Source organism: Antechinus flavipes, chromosome 3 (genome assembly GCF_016432865.1).
Source record: "Antechinus flavipes isolate AdamAnt ecotype Samford, QLD, Australia chromosome 3, AdamAnt_v2, whole genome shotgun sequence".
In the NCBI taxonomy this organism is placed as follows: domain Eukaryota; kingdom Metazoa; phylum Chordata; class Mammalia; order Dasyuromorphia; family Dasyuridae; genus Antechinus; species Antechinus flavipes.
Genome location: NC_067400.1, coordinates 266,041,967 through 266,062,281, shown reverse-complemented (window position 1 = coordinate 266,062,281; position 20,315 = coordinate 266,041,967). Strand labels below are relative to the sequence as shown.

Here is a 20,315-nt window from a genome sequence, read left to right as displayed (position 1 = left end):
TTATACTTAACATTTCACACTTAACACTTCCTAGTTGTGTGACCATGGGCAAGTCACTTAACCCCAATTGCCTCAGCCAAAAAAAAAAAAATTGGATTTTGAGATCTGATCTTCAATTTTGTGACTTATATAAGAAGTAAGTAATTACACAGGTGGGAACTAGGACAAAGCAGAATAGAAAAAAAAAGAATGCTTAATTTGCAAACTCTTTATATGAGATCTTCCTATGAAGAGACCCAGTATTTTTACATGTGCATTTTGCTAATATGGTTGCTGTACATATCTCTATATTTGCTGAAATATAGTAAAGTTAACACTTTGTTGGTTGAAACATATCAAATAATGAGCATGAGAGTAAGATATTAGAAGCAAATTCGCTATTTTCCCCCTATCCCTGAATTTCCCATTGCCTCAGCTGGCCCTGTAACCTATAAACTGTCTTCTGCTCTGATAATAAAAATGAAGAGTCAGAAAATTAGCTTGGGACTTTCATGTTAGCCTGGCTCCATGGTATTAGTATGTGTTTATTATTTATGGAATAGAATATAACATTTTGTTCTACTCTTTAGACACTAGTAAATTAAATAGCATGATTATATTTGACTTGTTCTGCCTACCTATTCCTATAATTGTATATAAAAGGAAGAGTGGTTGAGAAAGAATGAAATTACTGGGTCAAGAATAGGCAAATTGGATTCAAGTCTAATGAGCATACGCAAACCAATTGTTAAGCTCATTAACCTAGAAGCTATCCAGGGAAACTCCTTCATTTTACTGATGGGGAAACTGAGTCTAGGAAAGCTACATGGCCATACAGCATCAAAGATAAGGTTTGAATTTTTATGAATTTGTAACCAATCCACATTTTAATATATTTCAACAACTCATTTGCTCATTATCTCTAGGTTTCTTCCCTTCATCCATCAAATAAGAACTAGATTTTCAATGCTTCCTGCTTCACAGAACTATTGTGAGATTAACACAGTTTTTTCTGTTTATAGAAAAATAAGAAAACATCATATTCAAATGGTTCTCTTCATTTATCACAGTCTATTTGCTGATCCCTAGGAACTTAGGATTCCTTTAAAAAATTTTAAATTAAACTTGGTCTTCCTCTGCTATTCACTATTATTGGCAAGTGACTCTCTTCCCTTTGTAATTCAGAGCATAATTGACAAGAAAGCAGCTTTGTCTCCCTTGTTCCTTCTCTTTCTCTTTCTCTGTTGATGTCTGTCCAAAGAGCTTTTTGTTTTTTTTTTTTTTCTATTAAAAGGGTTTTTTTGGCCTTCTCTGAAAGTTTCCAGATAAATAATGATGCCAGGGATTTAATCTTCACATCAGTATCTTGATAGGTCAGTTAATGACTGTAGGAATCTTTTTTTTAGAGGTCCTTACAAAGACATTTTATTTAGTCTCAGAGTCTCTTGCTGGAAGCCATTTCTCATTGCATCCAACATCTTAGATGAATTCATTAAATATATTAGAAGCCATACTGGTGGCAGTGGTGGAGGAGCTCCATTTGGTTTACTTAGCCTGTGGTGCTAACTTGTTGATAAAAATTCAGGATAATTTAAAAATATAAAATTTTCTCATTTTTGTGTGAATACTGCAATCTCTGGATTAGGAAGACAAGGGGTACAGGCACCCAAGTTCCAGATTGGCTTTTGTCTCCATGATTTTCTCAGTTTTCTGAGCCTAAATTTCCCAATTTATATAATGAACTGACCCTCAAGGTCCCTTCTATTTCTCATAATTCAAATTCAAACATTTATTAACTGCCTACTATGTAATTTTGCACAAGTCCCTTAATCTCAGTTTTAACTGTTTGTAAAATCTCACTTTAAATGCAGGTCATATATCTAATTTGACCTTCTTTTGGTAAATGGTATAAGGTATTTGTCTATGTCTAGTTTCTGCCATTCTGCTTTGCAGTTTTCCCAGAAATTTTTACCAAATAATGAATTATTATCACAAAATCTAATGTCTTTGCACTTGTCAAATACAAGGTTATTATGTTTATTTCCAGCATCAAATTGTATGTCTATACTATTCCAGTGATCTGTTTCTTAGTACCAGATAGTTTTGATAATTAATACTTTATATTATAGTTTCAAATCTGGTACTAATAAAACTTATTTCTTTACATTTTTTTCCATCATTTTCTTTAATATTCTTGATTTTTTGTTTTTCCAAATGAATTTTATTATTTTTCTAATTCAGTAAAAGCATTTTTTTAGTTATTTAATTTGGATGGCATTGAATATATAAATTAGTTTGGGTAAAATTGTCAATTTTATAATATTGACTCTGCCTACCTCTGAACAATTAATATTTCTCCAATTATTTAAATCTGATTTTTATTTGTACAAAAAGTTTTTTAAAAATAATTTTGTTTATATAGTTCTTGAGTTTGTTTTGATAGGTATATTTCCAGATATTTTATGCTGTTTAGAGTTATTTTAAATGGGGTATTTTTTTAAGCCCTCCTTGCAGAGTTTTATTTATGACTTACAGGAACATTCATGATTTATGTGGATTTACTTTATATCCTGCTTGCTAAAATTATTATTTCAACTTTTTAGTTGAGTCTTTGGGACTTTCCAAGTATATTATGATATCATTTGCAAGAAGACATAATTTTATTAACTCACTTCCTAATTTTTCTATTTCTTTTTCTTTTCTTATTGCTACAGTCTTCAATACAATATTGAGTAATATTGGTGACAATGGACATAATACCTTTTAATTAGTCTAGCCTAGCTTACATGATACATGCTGCTTTTTACCCCACAGCTTATTCCTATTCTGACATTTAGTTTTCCCCAACAGTAAACTGAACTCTCTTTCCCTACAACTTCTACAAGCTAAGAAATAGTCTATGCATTTGAATAAAAGAGTATATCTATTCTCTCCCATTTGACAGCTCTGAAAATATTTGAAGACAACCATTATGGCTCCTTTAAGCCTTTTTTTTCATCAGTCCACCGTTCTTTCAAAATTTTCACTTAAGGACAAAGTTCCTGGATCCCTCATCATTGTGGTCCATCTTCTATTTCTTTTCTTCCCCACCCTTTCCATGTTCCCTTTGAATTAATTGCATTCTCTTCTCATCTCCACCTTATAGAATTCCCTGCCTTCTGAAAGATGCAGCTTAAGTGAAATCTTTTCCATTCCCTCAAATGTAAATACTGCTTTCTCAGATAATCTTGGATTTATTCTTCTTATATTTAGCAATAGATAAAAATTCAGAAGAAAGCATAAACAAGTAGGATGATTTAAAAAGTAATATATGAAAATTATTATTTTTTTTTAAAAAAGCAATATGAAAGAAATTCACAGTTCTCTATATAACCCACTTTTTTGTTCTGTTTTTGTGTAAATGTAAAACTGCTCCTGTTTTTGATGTTTAATTTCAAAATACAACATTAAATAAAATGAAAACTTTTGGGGGGAAGGGTTATCCAGTCTTCTGAGTAAATCTAATTTACAGACTCATTTTTGCACACTCATACTTGCCTTGTCCACAAGAATATCATGAAAGATTCTGTCAAAACAGAATCAAATCTTGATTTGTTTTGTCTATGGTAATTTTATGACCTATGAACCATGGAATCCTATATTTCCTTCTTGGTTAAAAAAAAAATAGTGAACTTCTTTCTACTTATCCCTATGACCTTCAGGAAATAATATAATTAGTGAACTAGATAGTGTGCATAAAATGCTAAAGAATAGGTATTCAAAAATGACAGTATGAACAAATTTTAAAAATTCATCTGCTGACAGCAGGCTATCCATATTTCTTGTTTGTCTGCCTGCTTGTTACTGTTATCTAAATATAATTTACTTACGGGAGATGTGATTCTTAATGAATTGGGACTGAGGACTAGCCAAGCCTGGAAAAAGATCCTGCTGTTCCTACTACTCATTTGGCTTGTCAAAGTCTTTTGAAAAGATACTCTCTGATTGTGGAACAGTGCCTTCCATCTCTGCAAACGCTGGCAAACAAAGCACTGTCCCTGCAGGGCTGATGCTGTGCTACATGGTTGGAGTTCTCTGAGTGGCTGCAGCATTGCAACATAGGTCAGATCTTTGGAGAGTCTCATTTTGGACTCTCATTAGCCAACCTTCAAAGGGTCAGAACTGGAGATGAGCCCAGGTGAGGTCCATGCAACAGAAAAGACATTAAAGAAAGTTCTGTTGGAAGATGTCCCTAGATAATTTGATCCTCCCAGGGTGGGTCATTTTCTGGCTTAGCAGTACAGGGAGAGAGAGATCCAGGTTTGACAAGAAAGGCTGCAGAATTATTTGGCTAAGATGAGCTATTCCATGCTCTAGTGAGCCAATTGGTGCTTAAAACGAAATTAAACCATTCTAGGGCCAAGAAAGTTTCGGGACTTTTAGAACTCCTTATGATATCTGTAGTGAATAATGAATAGCCATATGCAGTCATAAATTAATGCAATGTGTAGAATTTAATCTAAATCATAATATAATATACTATAAATTATATTAGGTCTATGAAAAATCCATTTTTCCTTGAACCTCTTCCCACCACCACATTTTTGGGGGAAGATTTATTTAGTGGTTAGGAGACTTGCCTTATAGGACTAACTTTGTAACTAAATTATTCTGTAACTATATACAAAGTATTAAAAATTTTTGTGTGCCTTGGTTTTCTAATCTATATTATGGGAACTATGATAATTGCTCTTATGTCCTCCTAGAAATTTGTGAAAATAAAACAAGATCATTCATTAGGGTCTAAGTGTATTTTGTATTAAATTGCTAGTTAAATGAAAATTAGAGATCACTGGGTCTTCCAGAATTCCCAGTGGTCACAGATGACTAAATTTTTGCCTGAATCATAAAGTATAACTCTTTATCGATGGTTTTTAGACTTTCCCAAATAAACAGTTATTTCAATAAGCACATGGCAGACTCATCTAATTTCCTTTGCTGTCACTACAGATTAACCGATCAACTCATCAATAATATTTAGAGAACTCTATTTTGGAATCATTATGGGCAGCTAGGTGACACAGTGGAGAGAGCATTTGTCCTGCCTCAGGCATATATTAATTATGTAATCCTGGACAAGTCATTTTTTTCCCCCTATCATTTAAAGGATTGGAGATTTTCATACTGAGTCACTGCCATGGGCAAACCAGTCAGGGCTACCTCAAATGAATTCTGATTACAGGCTTGTGAAGCTGTTTGCAACTAGCTTAAAGTAGCCTGGAATGTAGGGAGGATGGGAAATAGGGGGTAGCAAGTATTATGTACTCAAGTTCTACAGTACTCAAGTTTTCATGGGTTTTTAACCCTGTACAATAGTTTCTCCCTTATCTTGTGGAATTATCTTTAGTTACTCTACGTTTTGTTCCTTTGCTGTACTTTTTCTTCTACAATTTTTAGTTAGCTAGAAAACAACTACTCTGTTGTCTTCTAGTCATGAATGTCAACTCTACCTAATTCTCTCCTCTGCCTTCTCTAAGCCCAGCAGGTGTCTTGTAGTTTGAATGAGTTGGGGATGTTTGACAATGGAAGAACACAGAAAGTGTGGTAATATTATCTCAGGTACCTCAATGGTACGTAAAGAAGAACAGCCAGAACCAAAAGCTTACATATGTTATTGAGGGGAAATAGTAGTCAGGGAGAATAAATACAGGTCAGATTCTCTAGCACCCAAAGCTATTTTTTAAATAGTAAAGTAGTAAAAAAAAAAAAACTAAAATATTTATATATATTGTCTATATTATAAAATATATTGTGTATAATTTATATATATTATAATAGGATATATTATTTATATATGTATAAATATAAAAATATTTTAAAAAGTAAAAAAAGTAGTAAAAAGCCTATTTTTTTTAAAATAAGAGTTCTCTGAATCAAACATTAAATAAAGGGAGCCCCTATCCCAGATCCTGTACTTGCAAGTGTGGACCATGTTTTGGGATCTGAGAGTCGATTACTGGGGAGAAAAGGAAATTGGTAACTGGTTCATAATCATACTCTGCCCTGGTAGAAAAAGACACATTCAGACTTTATATATGACTAGGGAGAGATTGGCTCTTTTGATTTGTAGGGAGAGAAGACTATTTAATTCTTCACAGCGGGATTCACAGTACTTTAAGGTAGAAATCAATCTAGTATTATGGTGATCTTTTTTCAGCAATATCCCTTCTGTCTGGAAATAGAGATGAAAAACAACTCTCTCTCTGCATTGTATGGGTTTTTCATTCAGAATGGATTTTTACCATAGCATTGTATCTTTCATTACATTGAGTACAATCTCTTACTTGGATTCACAGCCACTTATATAAAGCCATTTAACCACTCTGCCACACTCCCAAATAGGGCTCTGGAGTTAATACCTGGGTCTGAGTTGCCCCTTGCATAGAAATTCGTTGTGATTACTAAGTTTAATAGAGCTCAGGACCTAATGTCAAGGAGACCTGAGCTCAAATGTGGCCTCAGATATATGTGATCCTAGGAAGTCCCTTAGTCACTATCTACTTCAGTTTCTTTATCTCTAAAATAGAGATAATAGCACCTGCCTTCTAGAGTTGATGTGAGAATAAAATGAAATATTTTTGAAATACTTTATAAACTTTAAGGTGTTATGAAAATAATTTCCTCCTCCTTCTGCTGCTGCTTCTATTTCTCAGATTTACTCCTGACTCATCATTAAAAATCTGATGAACACTCCCATCTTTCTCCACCAAAATTCCTAAGAATTCAGCAAAACCAGATGGGGCATTTTATCGTTGGAGAACCAAGCAGTTCAGTTCAGTAGTGGAGCCAGAAAAACCTGTCCCATGTCAGGACTAGGAGTTCTTGAGCCTGTGTCAGGACTGTATCATTGTTTAACCTACACCTGGGTCATCCTGACACTCGTTACCACTTCTTTCTTCCTTTATATTGACATAATCTTCAGAGCTATATCCTGGCAGCATTGTCTCTTTTAAATTAGGGCCCCTCATCTTATTAAGATTTCTAGTCTGAAAGCTCTCCATCATTATATAGTTCACTCTCCAGGGAATCTGTAAAGAAGTCATCTCTCATCAAGAGAGTTGCCTAGTATTTTATTATAGAAAAGAGTTGCTTCTAATTGGTGTATATGATTGTCATTTAGACATCTGAAGTGTGTCCCAAAAGTCTTAGTGAAGTTCTAAATTATTGAGTGCAAACATATATAATATACTGAGTATTAATTATAAACATAGGCATAAATGTATGCATATATCCCTATTATTTAAAAAATATTTACTTATTTAAAATGAAATATAAAATAAGAAAAAATAAAATAGAAAAAGAAAGACAGAAAAGGAAAATTTAAAAACAAAACAAAACATTGTCATGCACCCAGTAGAACATCATGGAGATTTCAATATATGTAATAATAAATTTCTCTTTCAAGAAAGCATATATAATAGTTGAAGACATTATATTTATGACTCTCCATCTTTTCTTTTTCTTTTTTTCCCACACATCCCTATTAAGTATGCATTGACTTTATTCTTAATTTGTCTAACATACCAAATTAGTTAAATAAGAATTTAGGTCTTAAATAATAATTCTTGGTCTTCAGGAAAATTATTTCATTGATTATTTCCGGTATATGATTATGCTTATGGTACAGGTAAAAAGATGTTGCATTAGGGAGCCAAGCTTTTCAGTGATCAAGCACTGATGCTGCTTGCTTTAATCAGGTCTCCTTTCTTGAGTAGCACTATTTTTGGTTCACTGCATCTGATCCTTTATCACCATCTCTCCCACAAGCATTGCATGGCTCAGAGCAACGACTGTTAATCTGGGATCCACAGAGAAGTTTTTGTGTAGATTACAGGGGACTGTGAACTTGGATGGTAAAAAAAAAAAAAAAAAAAAAACCTTCATTTTTACTAACTTCTAAATGAACTTTTATTATTTCCTACAATTATAAATGAAAACAACAAATATTCTAATAAGGGGACCATAGGTTTTTTTAGCCTGCCAAAGGCATCCATGACATAAAAAGATTAAGAACCCTTGGAGTAAAAGGATAAATCTAAAGGGCAGAAACCTCAGTTTTGGTGCTTTAGTTCCCCAGTAGCTGTCGGTGAATTATTAATTTCTTTTAGGGAAACCTGATAACATAGGGTGGACTTTTCAGCACCTGACCCCCCCCCCCCAGCCCAGTTCTGGTTTATCGTCACCTGCCACTTCCTTACAATATGAAGGGGCTTAACTTGTTAGGGTAGATTGGAGAGGGAGGAAGTCAACTCCTGCTGGTGATTACTTTCTTCTTTTGTAAATTCGTTACTCCCCAAGCCAAAGAGATACAGGAAATCCTGAAAAGTCAGTCACACCTGCCAAAGGTGGCCAGACCCAGAATGACTACATGTTTTCTTTTTAAAGGAACCAAATAAGAGAGCACATTTAAAATAAAAAATGAATCCCACGATAGTTCATTGGGGAACTGAGAAGAAGATAGGGTTGTGGTGGCCCTTGGCAATTTCTTGATTACTCCTCCCTTCCTGTTATGTAAAGGGCAACAAATGAAGATATCTCACAGTATAAGATCCAAGAACAACCTCCTGCATAGTATTGCCCCTGTGAAACATGGGGCTTATTATTATTTTGTGATGAAATTGTAAATGGAACTCAGGGAATTTCTGAGTTGAAAAAAAATCTTAGAGATGACATAATCCAATTCTTTATGCAAGAAAAAAAATATATCTGAGAAAGGAGAAGATCCCTTTAGAGAACAGTGTATGCACTTAATAAACATTAAGTCAATGTTTATTGACTGCCCAAGTATGCAATGACAGGTAAGCAATGTGATGCAACGGATTGAGGTCAGAGCACCTCGGTTTAAATCCTGTCTCTGTCACTCAGCCACTTTTGTGGTCCTGGGCATGAAAAGTCACAACCTCCCAGGACACCAATTATTTCACTTGTAAAATGCCGTAGGCCCAGATTTTAGTGGATCTAGGCAGGCTTGAGTTAGCTCCTCACAATCCCCCAATACAGCCAGTATTTCTTGAGTGTATAAGTTAGGGACCAGACCTGGAATGAATTTTGTTCCCAGGTGGATTGATGGGGACCTGTCACGGGTCCCTTTGGGCAATCTGTAAACCTGTGGCAGAGAATTTTTGAGGCCCTGGAGAATTTCTTGTTTATTGCTTTTAATTTCCTTGCCTTTTCCCTGTTTTTATCTTCTTATGAAAATGTTTTTCATTTCTTTAGAGAGTTTTTTTAACCTGAGAGCATTCGAATATATATAATTAAATGGATTTCATGTGTGAACCCTTGGGGATGCATCGCCTCAAATATTAACCCAGTACTGGGACAAGGGGATTGGACCAGATGGTGTTTAAGGTGCCTTTTAGCACTAAACTTAGGATCTTCTGTAAAGAGCCATAATGTCTATTCTAATAATTCTGAGTAAGGGGCAAGCTAGATGGCACAATGGATAGAGTCAGGAAGTCCTGAGTTCAAATGTGGCCTCAGGCATATGTAGCTGTATGATGCTTTCTAAGTCACTTAACTCTATCTGCCTCAGTTTCCCCATCTGTAAAATGAACTGGAGAAGGAAATGGCAAATCACTCCAGTATTTTTCCCACAAAAAAGCCAAATGGGGTCCGCACAACAATAGTTCATCTAGATCAGTAATTCTAAAACTTTTTGGTCTTATGACACCTTTACACTTTAAAAATTATTGAGACTCCTATCTTGTTTGTGTGTCTACTGCAGTTCACTATATTAGAAACTGAAATATCTTAGCATTATTATGAAAATAGTTAACTTCATGGACCTCCTGAAAGAGTGGCCCTTGGACTATACTTTTATAACTACTGATTTATACCAAATCTGTCTTTTTTAGATGAGGAAACTTGGGCTTAGAGAAATGGAGTTGTCTACATTTATACTTTTAAAAAGTCAGTCAGCATTTGAACCCAGCTCCTTGACTTCAGATACAGTACTTTCTCTACTATATACAGTACTGCCTCTTGGGGAAAGGGAGGAAGAGACAGGAAGAAAGGGTGAGAAAATGTTTACTGAAATGATATAAATTTTTTGTTAGGCTTCCAGATGTTTAAAAAGGTTTTCTGCAATTGGAAGATCTCTATTATTCAGACTTAGAAATATAACATGTTATTGAATAATTGGATATGATGTTGCTGTAAATATTTCTTCCTGACTACATTTATGGAAAATTAACTTTTTACTTGAGATTTCCAGAAGCACTGAGCTCTTGCTATATTAAATTATTATTTGGCATTTGGTCAATGAGGGGCGATAAAAGTGTTTCCAAAACTAATTCAATTATATGGGTGAAAGGACATTACTTTTTACCTTCCTGTGATGAGATTTGATTTTTCAAGGGAAACTCAGAAAACAAGTGTGGGGATGGGAAGAAGATATAATCCTGCAATGTTAGTTACATATTCATTTGTAATAAATTCTATTCATTCAGCAAATATTGATTGAGCTCCTCTTGCATAAAAGGCCCTGTTCTAGGCACTGGGGGACATACAAAGCAAAGGAGCAAGTCAAGAGAGAAACTTAATTAAAGCAATGTTGTATTGGGTAACAATGAAAGGAAAAGCTTATGATTCTATTAACTTTAAGCTTTGTACCTTATGCTATTATTATTTCCCTAAATTCTTCAGTAAAGCTTCTTAACTTTTTGCTTGACCCAGTTGAACTAATGGTCAGTCAGTCAGCAAGCATTCATTAAACACTTACTATGTTCCAGGCACTAAGGCACTTGCCTTAGTGGGATGGATGCCTTAGGTAGGATTCAAAGTTCAAAGAACTGACTATGTGATTCTGTGCAATCCACTTGCCCCATTTTCTCAACTATAAAATGAGGATAATAATTGCATTTACTTCCTGGGATTGTTGTATCAAATGAGATGATAATTTTAATGTACTTACCCAATGTGCTTGGCATAGTAATTACTTAATAAATACTTGTTCCTCCTTCCCTTGGTGCAAACTGTTCTCCAGGAAAAATGAACTATTCATTGACCCTCATATGTGTTGCATATTGCTATACCTCTGTATCATTGTTCACATTGTTCTCTAAGCCTGAAATGCCATTTCTGTTTTCCATCTGCATGATAAATAATCTTCATGTTACACTTCTTAACAGTAGAAAAAATACAAGCACTAAAAATACTGCATTGAAAAGCCCAGTAAAATTACCTGCAGACAAATATAAAATTATTTTGTTAATTCTGTAGTATATAAAATGTTCACCTCACTCCAATTCATTGGAAAATATATTGATAATTTTAAATTTACAGGTTGAGAGAACTGTTTATTTAAATAAGACTCCTATTGTGATTATGTTTAAATCTTCCTAATATTATGATTATTCTTCCCCTTTTAAATTAAAATTACCTAATAGTACTTAAAGATTTGCAAAGCACTTTTCTTATAAATAATATAAGGTGGATAGTATAGGTTTTATTATATCAATGTTATAAATGAAGATCAAAGAAGTTATTGATTTGACATGATCACACAGCTAGTGTCAGAGCAAGATTTTGAACTCAGACTTCCTGACTAGGAGTGCTTTCTACTATGCCATATTGTCTCTTTTTCTACTGCTAAATGCTGTTTACATTAAAATAATTAAAAAAACATTAGAAGTAGTTGCTGTTCATACTTAATAAAACATAAAATTTAGATATTCACATTTTTTCCCCAATAGCTGAGTTTTGTGTCAAAATAATGAATATTTTGCACCAGGAAAATGTTTTTTTCTTTGCCAAAATTCTTTTTTTCTTCAGTTACAATGGTGAATTTTAAAACATTCATGCTTTCGCATCAAGTGTGCTATTAGCATTTGAGGTAAAGCCTATGACTGAAGAATATTTAATTATAACGATTGATGTTCTGGTGGTGAATACTTATATGAATGTCACTGATTAGGGGGATAATAGAAATTAATCAAGTAAAGGAGGCAAGCCATGCATGTGCCAAATAAACAGTTATAGTACATAACAGTGCTAGACAGTGTAGATTTCTGGTTGGTTTTCTGGAGGTTTTTTGACCATCCTTTTTAGTTGAGTAATCCCACTAGAATAGCCAGGGAAAAAGTCCAAATTTTTTATTAAATCTTTCACAATCTAGTTTCCTTGCCTGGGGCCCAGGCTGGCTTTCTGGAGGTCCTCCGGAATGTGTCTTGGTTTTTGTGGGGGAGGCAGGAGGACCACCACAAAGCTCTCAGTCTGAGAGGCTGTGCTCCAGCCTCCAGCCCTGTGTCTTCTCCCAATTTGTCTCTGAGCCCCCTCCAAATCTGACCCTGGCCCTTCTGAGTCAGTCTCTGGCTGAGTTTGTCCCAGTTTATAAATAGTATACTGAGTATAAGCCAATCATTATATCACTAGGGAACCATTATTTGTTGTAAGATTAATTCACTCATACTGAACTAGAGAACTATTAAGCACCAGGCTAAACTAGATAATCATTGTCTTATCAATTCCACTGAGTTAAAAAACCTTGTAAGAATCCTTGTTTCAAGTACAGAGTTCTGGCGCATAACAAGACAGTGTAGAAGAACTAAGGTAAATGAAGAGATGTTGAGCGGGCTAGAAAGAAATTCAAAGAAGATATATTTCATAATGTTTCAATGACAGCAGTCTAGTCAATGTCATCTACTTCATTTGAGGGATGGAAGTAGATAATTTAATTTCTGTGTGTGTTTGTATGTGTGTGTGTGTGTGTGTGTGTGTTTGTGTGTGCTTAGGATGTTTCATAATGTTTCAATAACATCAGTCTAGTCAATACCATCTATTTCATTTGAGGGATGGAAGTAGATAATTTAATTTCTGTGTGTGTGTGTGTGTTTGTGTGTGTGTGCACGCACTTAGGAGGTTTCATAATGTTTCAATGACATCAGTCTAGTCAATACCATCTACTTCATTTGAGGGATAGAAGTAGATAATTTAATTTCTGTGTGTGTGTGTGTTTGTGTGTGTGTGCTTAGGATGTTTCATAATGTTTCAATGACAGCTGTCTAGTCAATACCATCTATTTCATTTGAGTAAATGTTGAAATAGAGTGAGTAGATTGCTTTCTCTCTCTGTGTATCTTTCTCCCTTCCTTCCTTTCTCCTTTTGTCTTTCTCTTCTTTCCTTTCCTCTTCCCTTCCTCCTTTCCCATCCTCCTCACCTGGTCCCTGTCTGTCTCTCTCTTTTTTCTCCCTCCCTTCTCATTACCGCTGCCCATCTTTCTTGTTTGCAGTTTGTGTATTTGGTGGATGCTTTTGCCTTTACATCCAAAGCTGGAGAGAAAAATAGATGAACCTTTCTGGCTTAGTGCTCATAATATTCTCATTTCCTTCCAGGCAGGGAGAAAACTCCATTTATCTGAGACTGTAAATCCTTGAATTTATAGTCAAGTTTCAGAACTTTTCAGTCTTCCCCAGAGTGGAAGAAAACAATAACCTGTTCCTTTAACCTATTCATGGAACACAACAAAGGAGTCTGACCTGGCCCAGCAGCTTTTTCCACTCTCTCCTTGGCAAGGGAGTGGTATTTTGTGACATAGAAGACATGCCATCTCTATATACTTTTGTGCACACTGTCCTCAGTGTCTGGGAGGGACACACCTCCACCCCTTGTCTTTTTAAAAGCTCTAGTTCCCTTCACAACTTTAATCAACTTCCATCTCCTATAGGAGCCCAATTCCCATCCTCAAACTGGTAGTGTCTCCCCAAATTACTTTATATCTGGGCATGCTCTATATCTCCCAATAGACTATAACACCTTTGAAGGCAGGGACTGTTTCATGTTTGTCTTTGGTCTGTAGCACATAACATAACATCTGGCACTCAGCAGCAGGTGCTTAGTAAGTACTTGTGGCTTTATGGGTCAATCTTCACAAAATCTCCTCTTCATGGAGGTTTCTGTAAGGTTTTATACATGAGCTGATACTTTAGCCTCCTTCACCTTTTGTCTTACAGTTACCTTCATGGCACTCTCCCTGCTGTCCATTGTGTATGGGGCCTTGCGTTGCAACATCCTGGCTATCAAGATCAAGTATGATGACTATGAGATCAACGTGAAACCTGCAGCCTATTTATGCATCTTCCTCTGGCGGAGTTTTGAGATTGCCACACGGGTTGGGGTCCTGGTCCTTTTCAGCTCTGTGCTCCGGATCTGGGTCCTCCCAGTGGTGCTCCTCAATTTCTTTGGCTTTTTTTTCTACCCCTGGATTCTCTTCTGGAGGAGTGGCTCCCCTTTTCCAGAGAATATCAAAACCGTGAGCAGACTGGGAACCACCATAGTGCTGTGCTCCCTCACCTTCCTGTATGCAGGTATCAACATGTTCTGTTGGTCGGCAGTCCAACTGAAGATCAACAGTCCTGACTTGATTAATAAGTCCCAGAACTGGTATAGGTTGACAGTCTATTACATGCTAAGGTTCATTGAGAATGCGTTCCTCCTCCTCATGTGGTACATCTACAAGACAGATATTTACATAAACGTGTGTGCTCCCTTGCTCATTCTGAAGCTGCTGATTGCATATTGCTCGGCCATCCTCTTCATGCTAGTGTTTTACCAGTTTTTCCATCCTTGCAAAAAGCTCTTCTCATTTAGTATTTCTCAAGGCCTGTTGTTATGTTTCAAATGTCTTTGCTTTCCATGTAAGAGGCAGAGAAGCAGTGATCCAGCAGAAAGAGCAGACTTGAAGTCACCCGATGACTCAGAAACCCCCATCCAGAGGCCAAAAAGTGAGCCACAGAACAGAAATCCAAACCTGAAAGTCCCTTCTGAGTCTTAAAGGGACCACTAGTAAGATGGTGTCTCTCTGGTCTGTAGCAGTCCTCTGGTCTTATTTTCTGCGTCTGATTGGTGCGTTTTCAGACCACCTGTAACAATACTGCACATGCCTTTGAGTGGACAGGAAGTTATCCCTGCAAGTGTACCCCTACTCCCTGCCATCTAGCTTGTTTTGTGTGTCCCTGGAGTATGGAATACCTATGTGAATATGCATGTATGTTTTGCAGAGACTGGCAAGGAGAATGTCAGGTTATCTGTCCAGCAATGTGCAATGCTTGACATCCTATCCAAAAAAGGTTGTAATTATAAATATGAATGATTGTGTTCTCCTAATTGGTACCTTCCTCTTCAGTTTAAAAACAACAACAATAAAGGCCAGCATGCTTTTGTCACACGGCAGGTCAGAACCTCATGGGATTTTATGTCAACTTTTGAAAGTAGGGAAATCTGACATTGGGTTGGTTAGATTGAATGAGGAAAAAGTTTCCCTTTTTTCTTGAATTTCCTGATTATTCTGTCTAAAATGCCAGCTTATTCATCAGATTTGAGGATGGTCTTTGTGTAAGAGTTGGCTTAGTTACTGCTATGGCCATACCATCAGATACATAGGAAGAATTTTGGACCATAAGGCTCATTAAACATTAAAATGACTAACTGAGGGAATTATGCAGTCTCTTCTGGGAGCCTACAAACAGGATACTCTTTTTCAGAATGGGTTAGATGTAAGTCACCTTGAAAGTAGTTTTCTATTCTCTCAAAGTCTTCTCCTTTAGTCACAAAAAATCTGATATTTATTACTAAAAATTTATTTCAAAGTATATCATATATCCCCCCAAATTTAGCCAAATCAGTATAAATTTTATAAGAAAATCACATGAAAATTCCAGGCCAGGATTATCCAGATAGGGTATTTTGGTTTTCATTACTTAAAGAAAAAAACTTATTTTTTAAAAAAAGACAAATTAACCATAATATAGATCCTAATACCATCACTCTTGTCTACTGCTCCAAAGAAATTAAGTAACAAAGAATCTAGTGACTACTTTGGATCTTCATTTTTTGGATACATTCTGAATCTGTAGTAATTATGACAAATTGAAGAAGGCTTTTGATTCAACAATTCCTCTTTTATTTATTTCTTCAAATTAGTACCCTGTGTGGGGATATGTATGTAGGTGTGTTGACATGAATTTGGATAATATTTATTTGATTGTCTAGGGGAAACTATTACCAAATATATTTATTTTTCCCTTAACAATTTTTCCCATGTAATATCTGGTACCAGATTGGAACATCATTTAATATCAATTAATGAAATGATGAGAGTATTAGAATGTAAGATAAGTTTAAACCAAGAACATTAAATGCACGTTGTGTCAGGGATCTAGTCTTTTTGCATGGTTGTTCTGTCTACAAGATGTATTTATTAAAGTTCTCACTTTTATTTGTAATTCACATTGGTTTCAATTTCATATAGAAAATATGAAATGTACACACAAACATACAATTTGATATGCCTTTTTTTATTATATTCAGGGAAAATGAGACAGTGTAAATGTTTTTCACTTTAAAGAGCATTCTCATGTGATTTCCTATATTTATATACTTTGGTTGATGTGTCCTCCAGACTACTGATCAATCTCACCTTTATTTTGTGTTTGCATATTTATCAGAAATGCTCTTGTTTTATCAACATGTGTTAAATATTATATGCATGTAAAGTCAGAAAATTCCCTTTTTTGTTCAAATAAGAACAAAATATCTTGTGTTATTCACCATCTCACTGCCTCTTAGCTCACATCACTAGTCCTTGGTACTGTTTTTTAGGTCTAATGCAAATCTGTGTGTGTATGTATGTACCCACATGTGTTCACATGCTGATACATCCTTGTATATATACACAGAGGTACTTACTGTGCATGTAAACAGAAGCGTATATTTAAAGGTACATAGACATGTACATATGACCACATAAAATATTTTTTCAAAGACTAAAATATTAGAGATAGAATAAAACTAAGATTTAAAGCTGTTCTTTCTGTAGTTACTTAGTGAAGAAAAAGTTTCTGTTATGATTGTGTTTCTGTGCATGACAGCACGACTATTCCTGGCTCCTAACTTTGCCCCTATTGTCCAAATGTAAATATTTCACTCATCTCTCTGTCCATCCATTTCCCATCTAACAAATGTAGTATCTGACCTGCCTACCTCATAGGGGTGTTTTCATCATCAAAGTATATGATGATGATAGCATGACTGCTTTTAAAAAGTTCTATGCAACTTTAAGGTGTCATTGCTTTCTGTCACTAAGATCATAAGGGAAACTTGTTGCAATAAGAAAGGCTTTTTGCACTGGTGCCAGTATTTTAACAGCTTCTGAATGAATTCTTGGTTCTTTGACCTTGTGGAAACAGATTTGATTGAATAAGATCTACTTTGGTAAGGAGAGGTGGGGAAATATACAACATCTGTTCTGGATGATGTTGTTTCCCTTATTGCCTATGTTTATAAAAATTCAAATTTATGGATATGGGACTGGGTCAATAGTACTCTTTTTTTCCCACAGGATCATAAATATGTATCTGTTGCTGAGAAATCTGTCTTTTTTTAAAAAAAATTTTGACTCATTCTTCCACAAAATACATAGGAGGCTCTTTCAATAATCACCTTTACAACTTGGAGGTCTGATACTACCAGATTTGAATTTAACTCGTTTGAAAAACATCTTTTTGGTCTTAAAAGTGGAGAGAAGGCCCTAAAGCTGGTTGTCAAACATAGAACATTTCCTTGGAAATCACCTTTATCATCAAAGGTTGTCATAGTCCTGTATATACGAGTATTGTACTTCTTGTGAGCACGTTGCCAGTTTTATATTCTGAATCATGTCCACTCCAGTAACTGTAATAAATATATCATGGACATATGATTTTATTGGCTGCCACTCTGCAGTCATTGCCTCTAATAAATAGCTTTTTTGTTTCTTTTGATGGTACATCATTCTCTGCACGTATTCCTGCTTATTGCTTTTAGGATCCAAACACCACTCTTAAAATAGGAATTTTTAAAAGTTATTCTACTGGGATAGATGATGTATTTAAAACTTCAGTTGGAGAATGCTATTTATTACCAGTAGTCACAAAGAATTGGGTGGGTTTATTACCAAACCAAGGATATCTATATCTTCTCTTTTATCCAGGGAGTTATTCTATTTTGTACATTGTTGTTTTTCGGTTGTATCCATTTCTTCATGATCCTATTTGAACTTTTCTTGAAAAAGATACTGGAGTTGTTCACCATTTCCTTTTCCAGCTAAACACAACTCCAGTAAACACGATTAAGTGGCTTTCCCAAGGTTCCATAGCTAGTAAGTGTCTGAGGCTGGATTTGACCTCAGGGAGATGAGCCTTCTGACTCCAACCCCAGCATGCTATACACTTTGTAACCTAGTTGTCCCTCCTCACATTGTGTGCATGTGTACAGGCAAACACTATTACCATGGCTCAGTGGGATCCATTGACTGAACAGTCCTTCTAGGACAGGGCAGATAAATACAGGGCAAGTCTGATCAGGTAATGCAAGGAGGTCTAGAGAGGTGAGCATAAAGGAAGTCCAGCAAGGGAGCAGGGCAGCAGGCAATCGAACTCAGCCCAAGCAGGGATGAGCCTATTAGGGAAATCTATAATCAGTAGCTAGTAGGGAAATGGAGAAAGCCTCAGAGATAGGACTCTAGTATCTGGGAGGACTGAATACTTGACAGTGATAAATTGTAAGGTAATTGATGTGATATGTTTATTACAACAATTGAAATAATCAGATACAAATGACCCAACTTTCCAACTCAGAAACTAGACCATCAAGATAACTGGAAAAATATCTAAATCATGAATTAGTTGTCAATCTGCACCATTTGGTAAAGGAAATATGGGTGTGTGTTGTGATGCTTCCCCTTCTGAAGATCACACTGTATTTTGTAAAGGATTTGTTGATGTGGTATAGTGGAAAGAATGTTGAATCTGATATCAGAGGAGCTGGATATAAATCTAAGCTCAACCATTTACTGTGTATGTTCTTGCACAGTTAACTTTTTCAGGCCTTGGTTTCCTGATCTGTAAATAGATTAATAGTAATAAATACTATTTATATAAAAAAATAAATAATAATAATTTTATGGCATTTTAAGATTTGAAAAATGTTTTATAAATATTACCTCATTTTAATGTCATTATGACTCTGAGGAGCTATTATTATTTCCAGTATACAGATGAGGAAATTAAGGTACACAGGCTAAGAAACTTGTTCATGATCACAGATCTAATGAGTATATAAGCCTGTTATTTTGAACGGAGACCTTCCTGCTTCCAGAACCACTGCTTTATTTCCCATGCCACTAAATTTCCTTATAACTATATGACTGCCATTGTTATGGTCCTAAAATAATTTTCATTTATGATGGTTTTTGTTTTCATTTTACATGACATTCATTTTCAAAGATAAGTCCCCATTGAATCTATCAAAGAAAAAGTCAAGCAATTTGACCCATAAAACCGATGCATATGATAATGTTTACAGTATTCCATCCCCTTGGGTCCCCATTTCTCTACTGGGAGGAATAAAGCACTTAATTGTCTATTCTCCAGAGGCTAAGATTTTTCATTACAATTAGTCTTGGTGGGACTGTCTTTGATTGTTCTCATCATTTGTGAATGTTATTGGCATCATTGTGAACATAGTTCTCCTGATTTTGCTTTCTTCACTCTGAATTAGTTTATATAAGGGGCCATATAAGACCTCTTCCCTAAAAATTCATGCAGTTCATGCCATGTTTCTCTGAATTTCTCATTTTTAAAAAATAGTACATTAACATGGCAAAGTTGTTCATTTGTTCCACCTCCTCTGATCATTAAGCTCTCATTTTCCTTCCAGTATTTTTACTACCACAAAAACAGGGATCCTACATCAATTGGCAGTGACCTTGAGTTTAAAAAGTCAGCATTAGAAAGCCTCTTAGAATGAGCACACTTGATATTAAATCAGCTCCTTGAGAGAGCTGGCTGTCAACAACTGCAGTGTGCGAAGGGGCCCATCTGGGACCGCTTCATTTGACAGTCAATCTGTCCGGCTCTTGGCTACTGGCTCAGATGGAGTCCCAGGGATTTTGTATTTTGATGGAGATAGGACTTGACAGAATAACCTTGGCTTTTGTACAAACTCTGGGAAAATGTTATACATTCTGAAAAATTTATTTGAGGAACACGCATATGTCAATACTTGCAGATGAACGACTCTAGTTTCCTATCTTCCTAGAACAAAATTTTTCTTTATAAATGTTAATAATTTAATAGTTAAATTTTCATTTACTTAAATGAGCATGTTCCCCAGTAGAAGCAAAACTCCTTGAGATCAAGAGCCATATTGTTTTTGTAAACAAATCCTTTACAAAATACAGTGTGATCTTTTGAAGAGGAAGCATCACAGTACACACTATATTTCCTTTACCAAATGGTGTGGATTGTTGACTAATTCATGGC

At 35.4% G+C, this 20,315-nt stretch overlaps 1 protein-coding gene across 1 annotated transcript in view; it reads left to right on the top strand.

The window, feature by feature from the left end:
• Positions 1-17,779, top strand: part of XK (X-linked Kx blood group antigen, Kell and VPS13A binding protein) — a 46,916-nt gene extending 29,137 nt beyond the window's left edge. Inside the window, exon 3 of the mRNA XM_051985046.1 lies at positions 13,968-17,779. Coding sequence (XP_051841006.1) covers positions 13,968-14,788 — 821 coding nt within the window. The 3' untranslated portion in view covers positions 14,789-17,779. The remainder of the gene's footprint in view (positions 1-13,967) is intronic.
• The last annotated feature ends 2,536 nt before the right edge of the window (positions 17,780-20,315 follow it).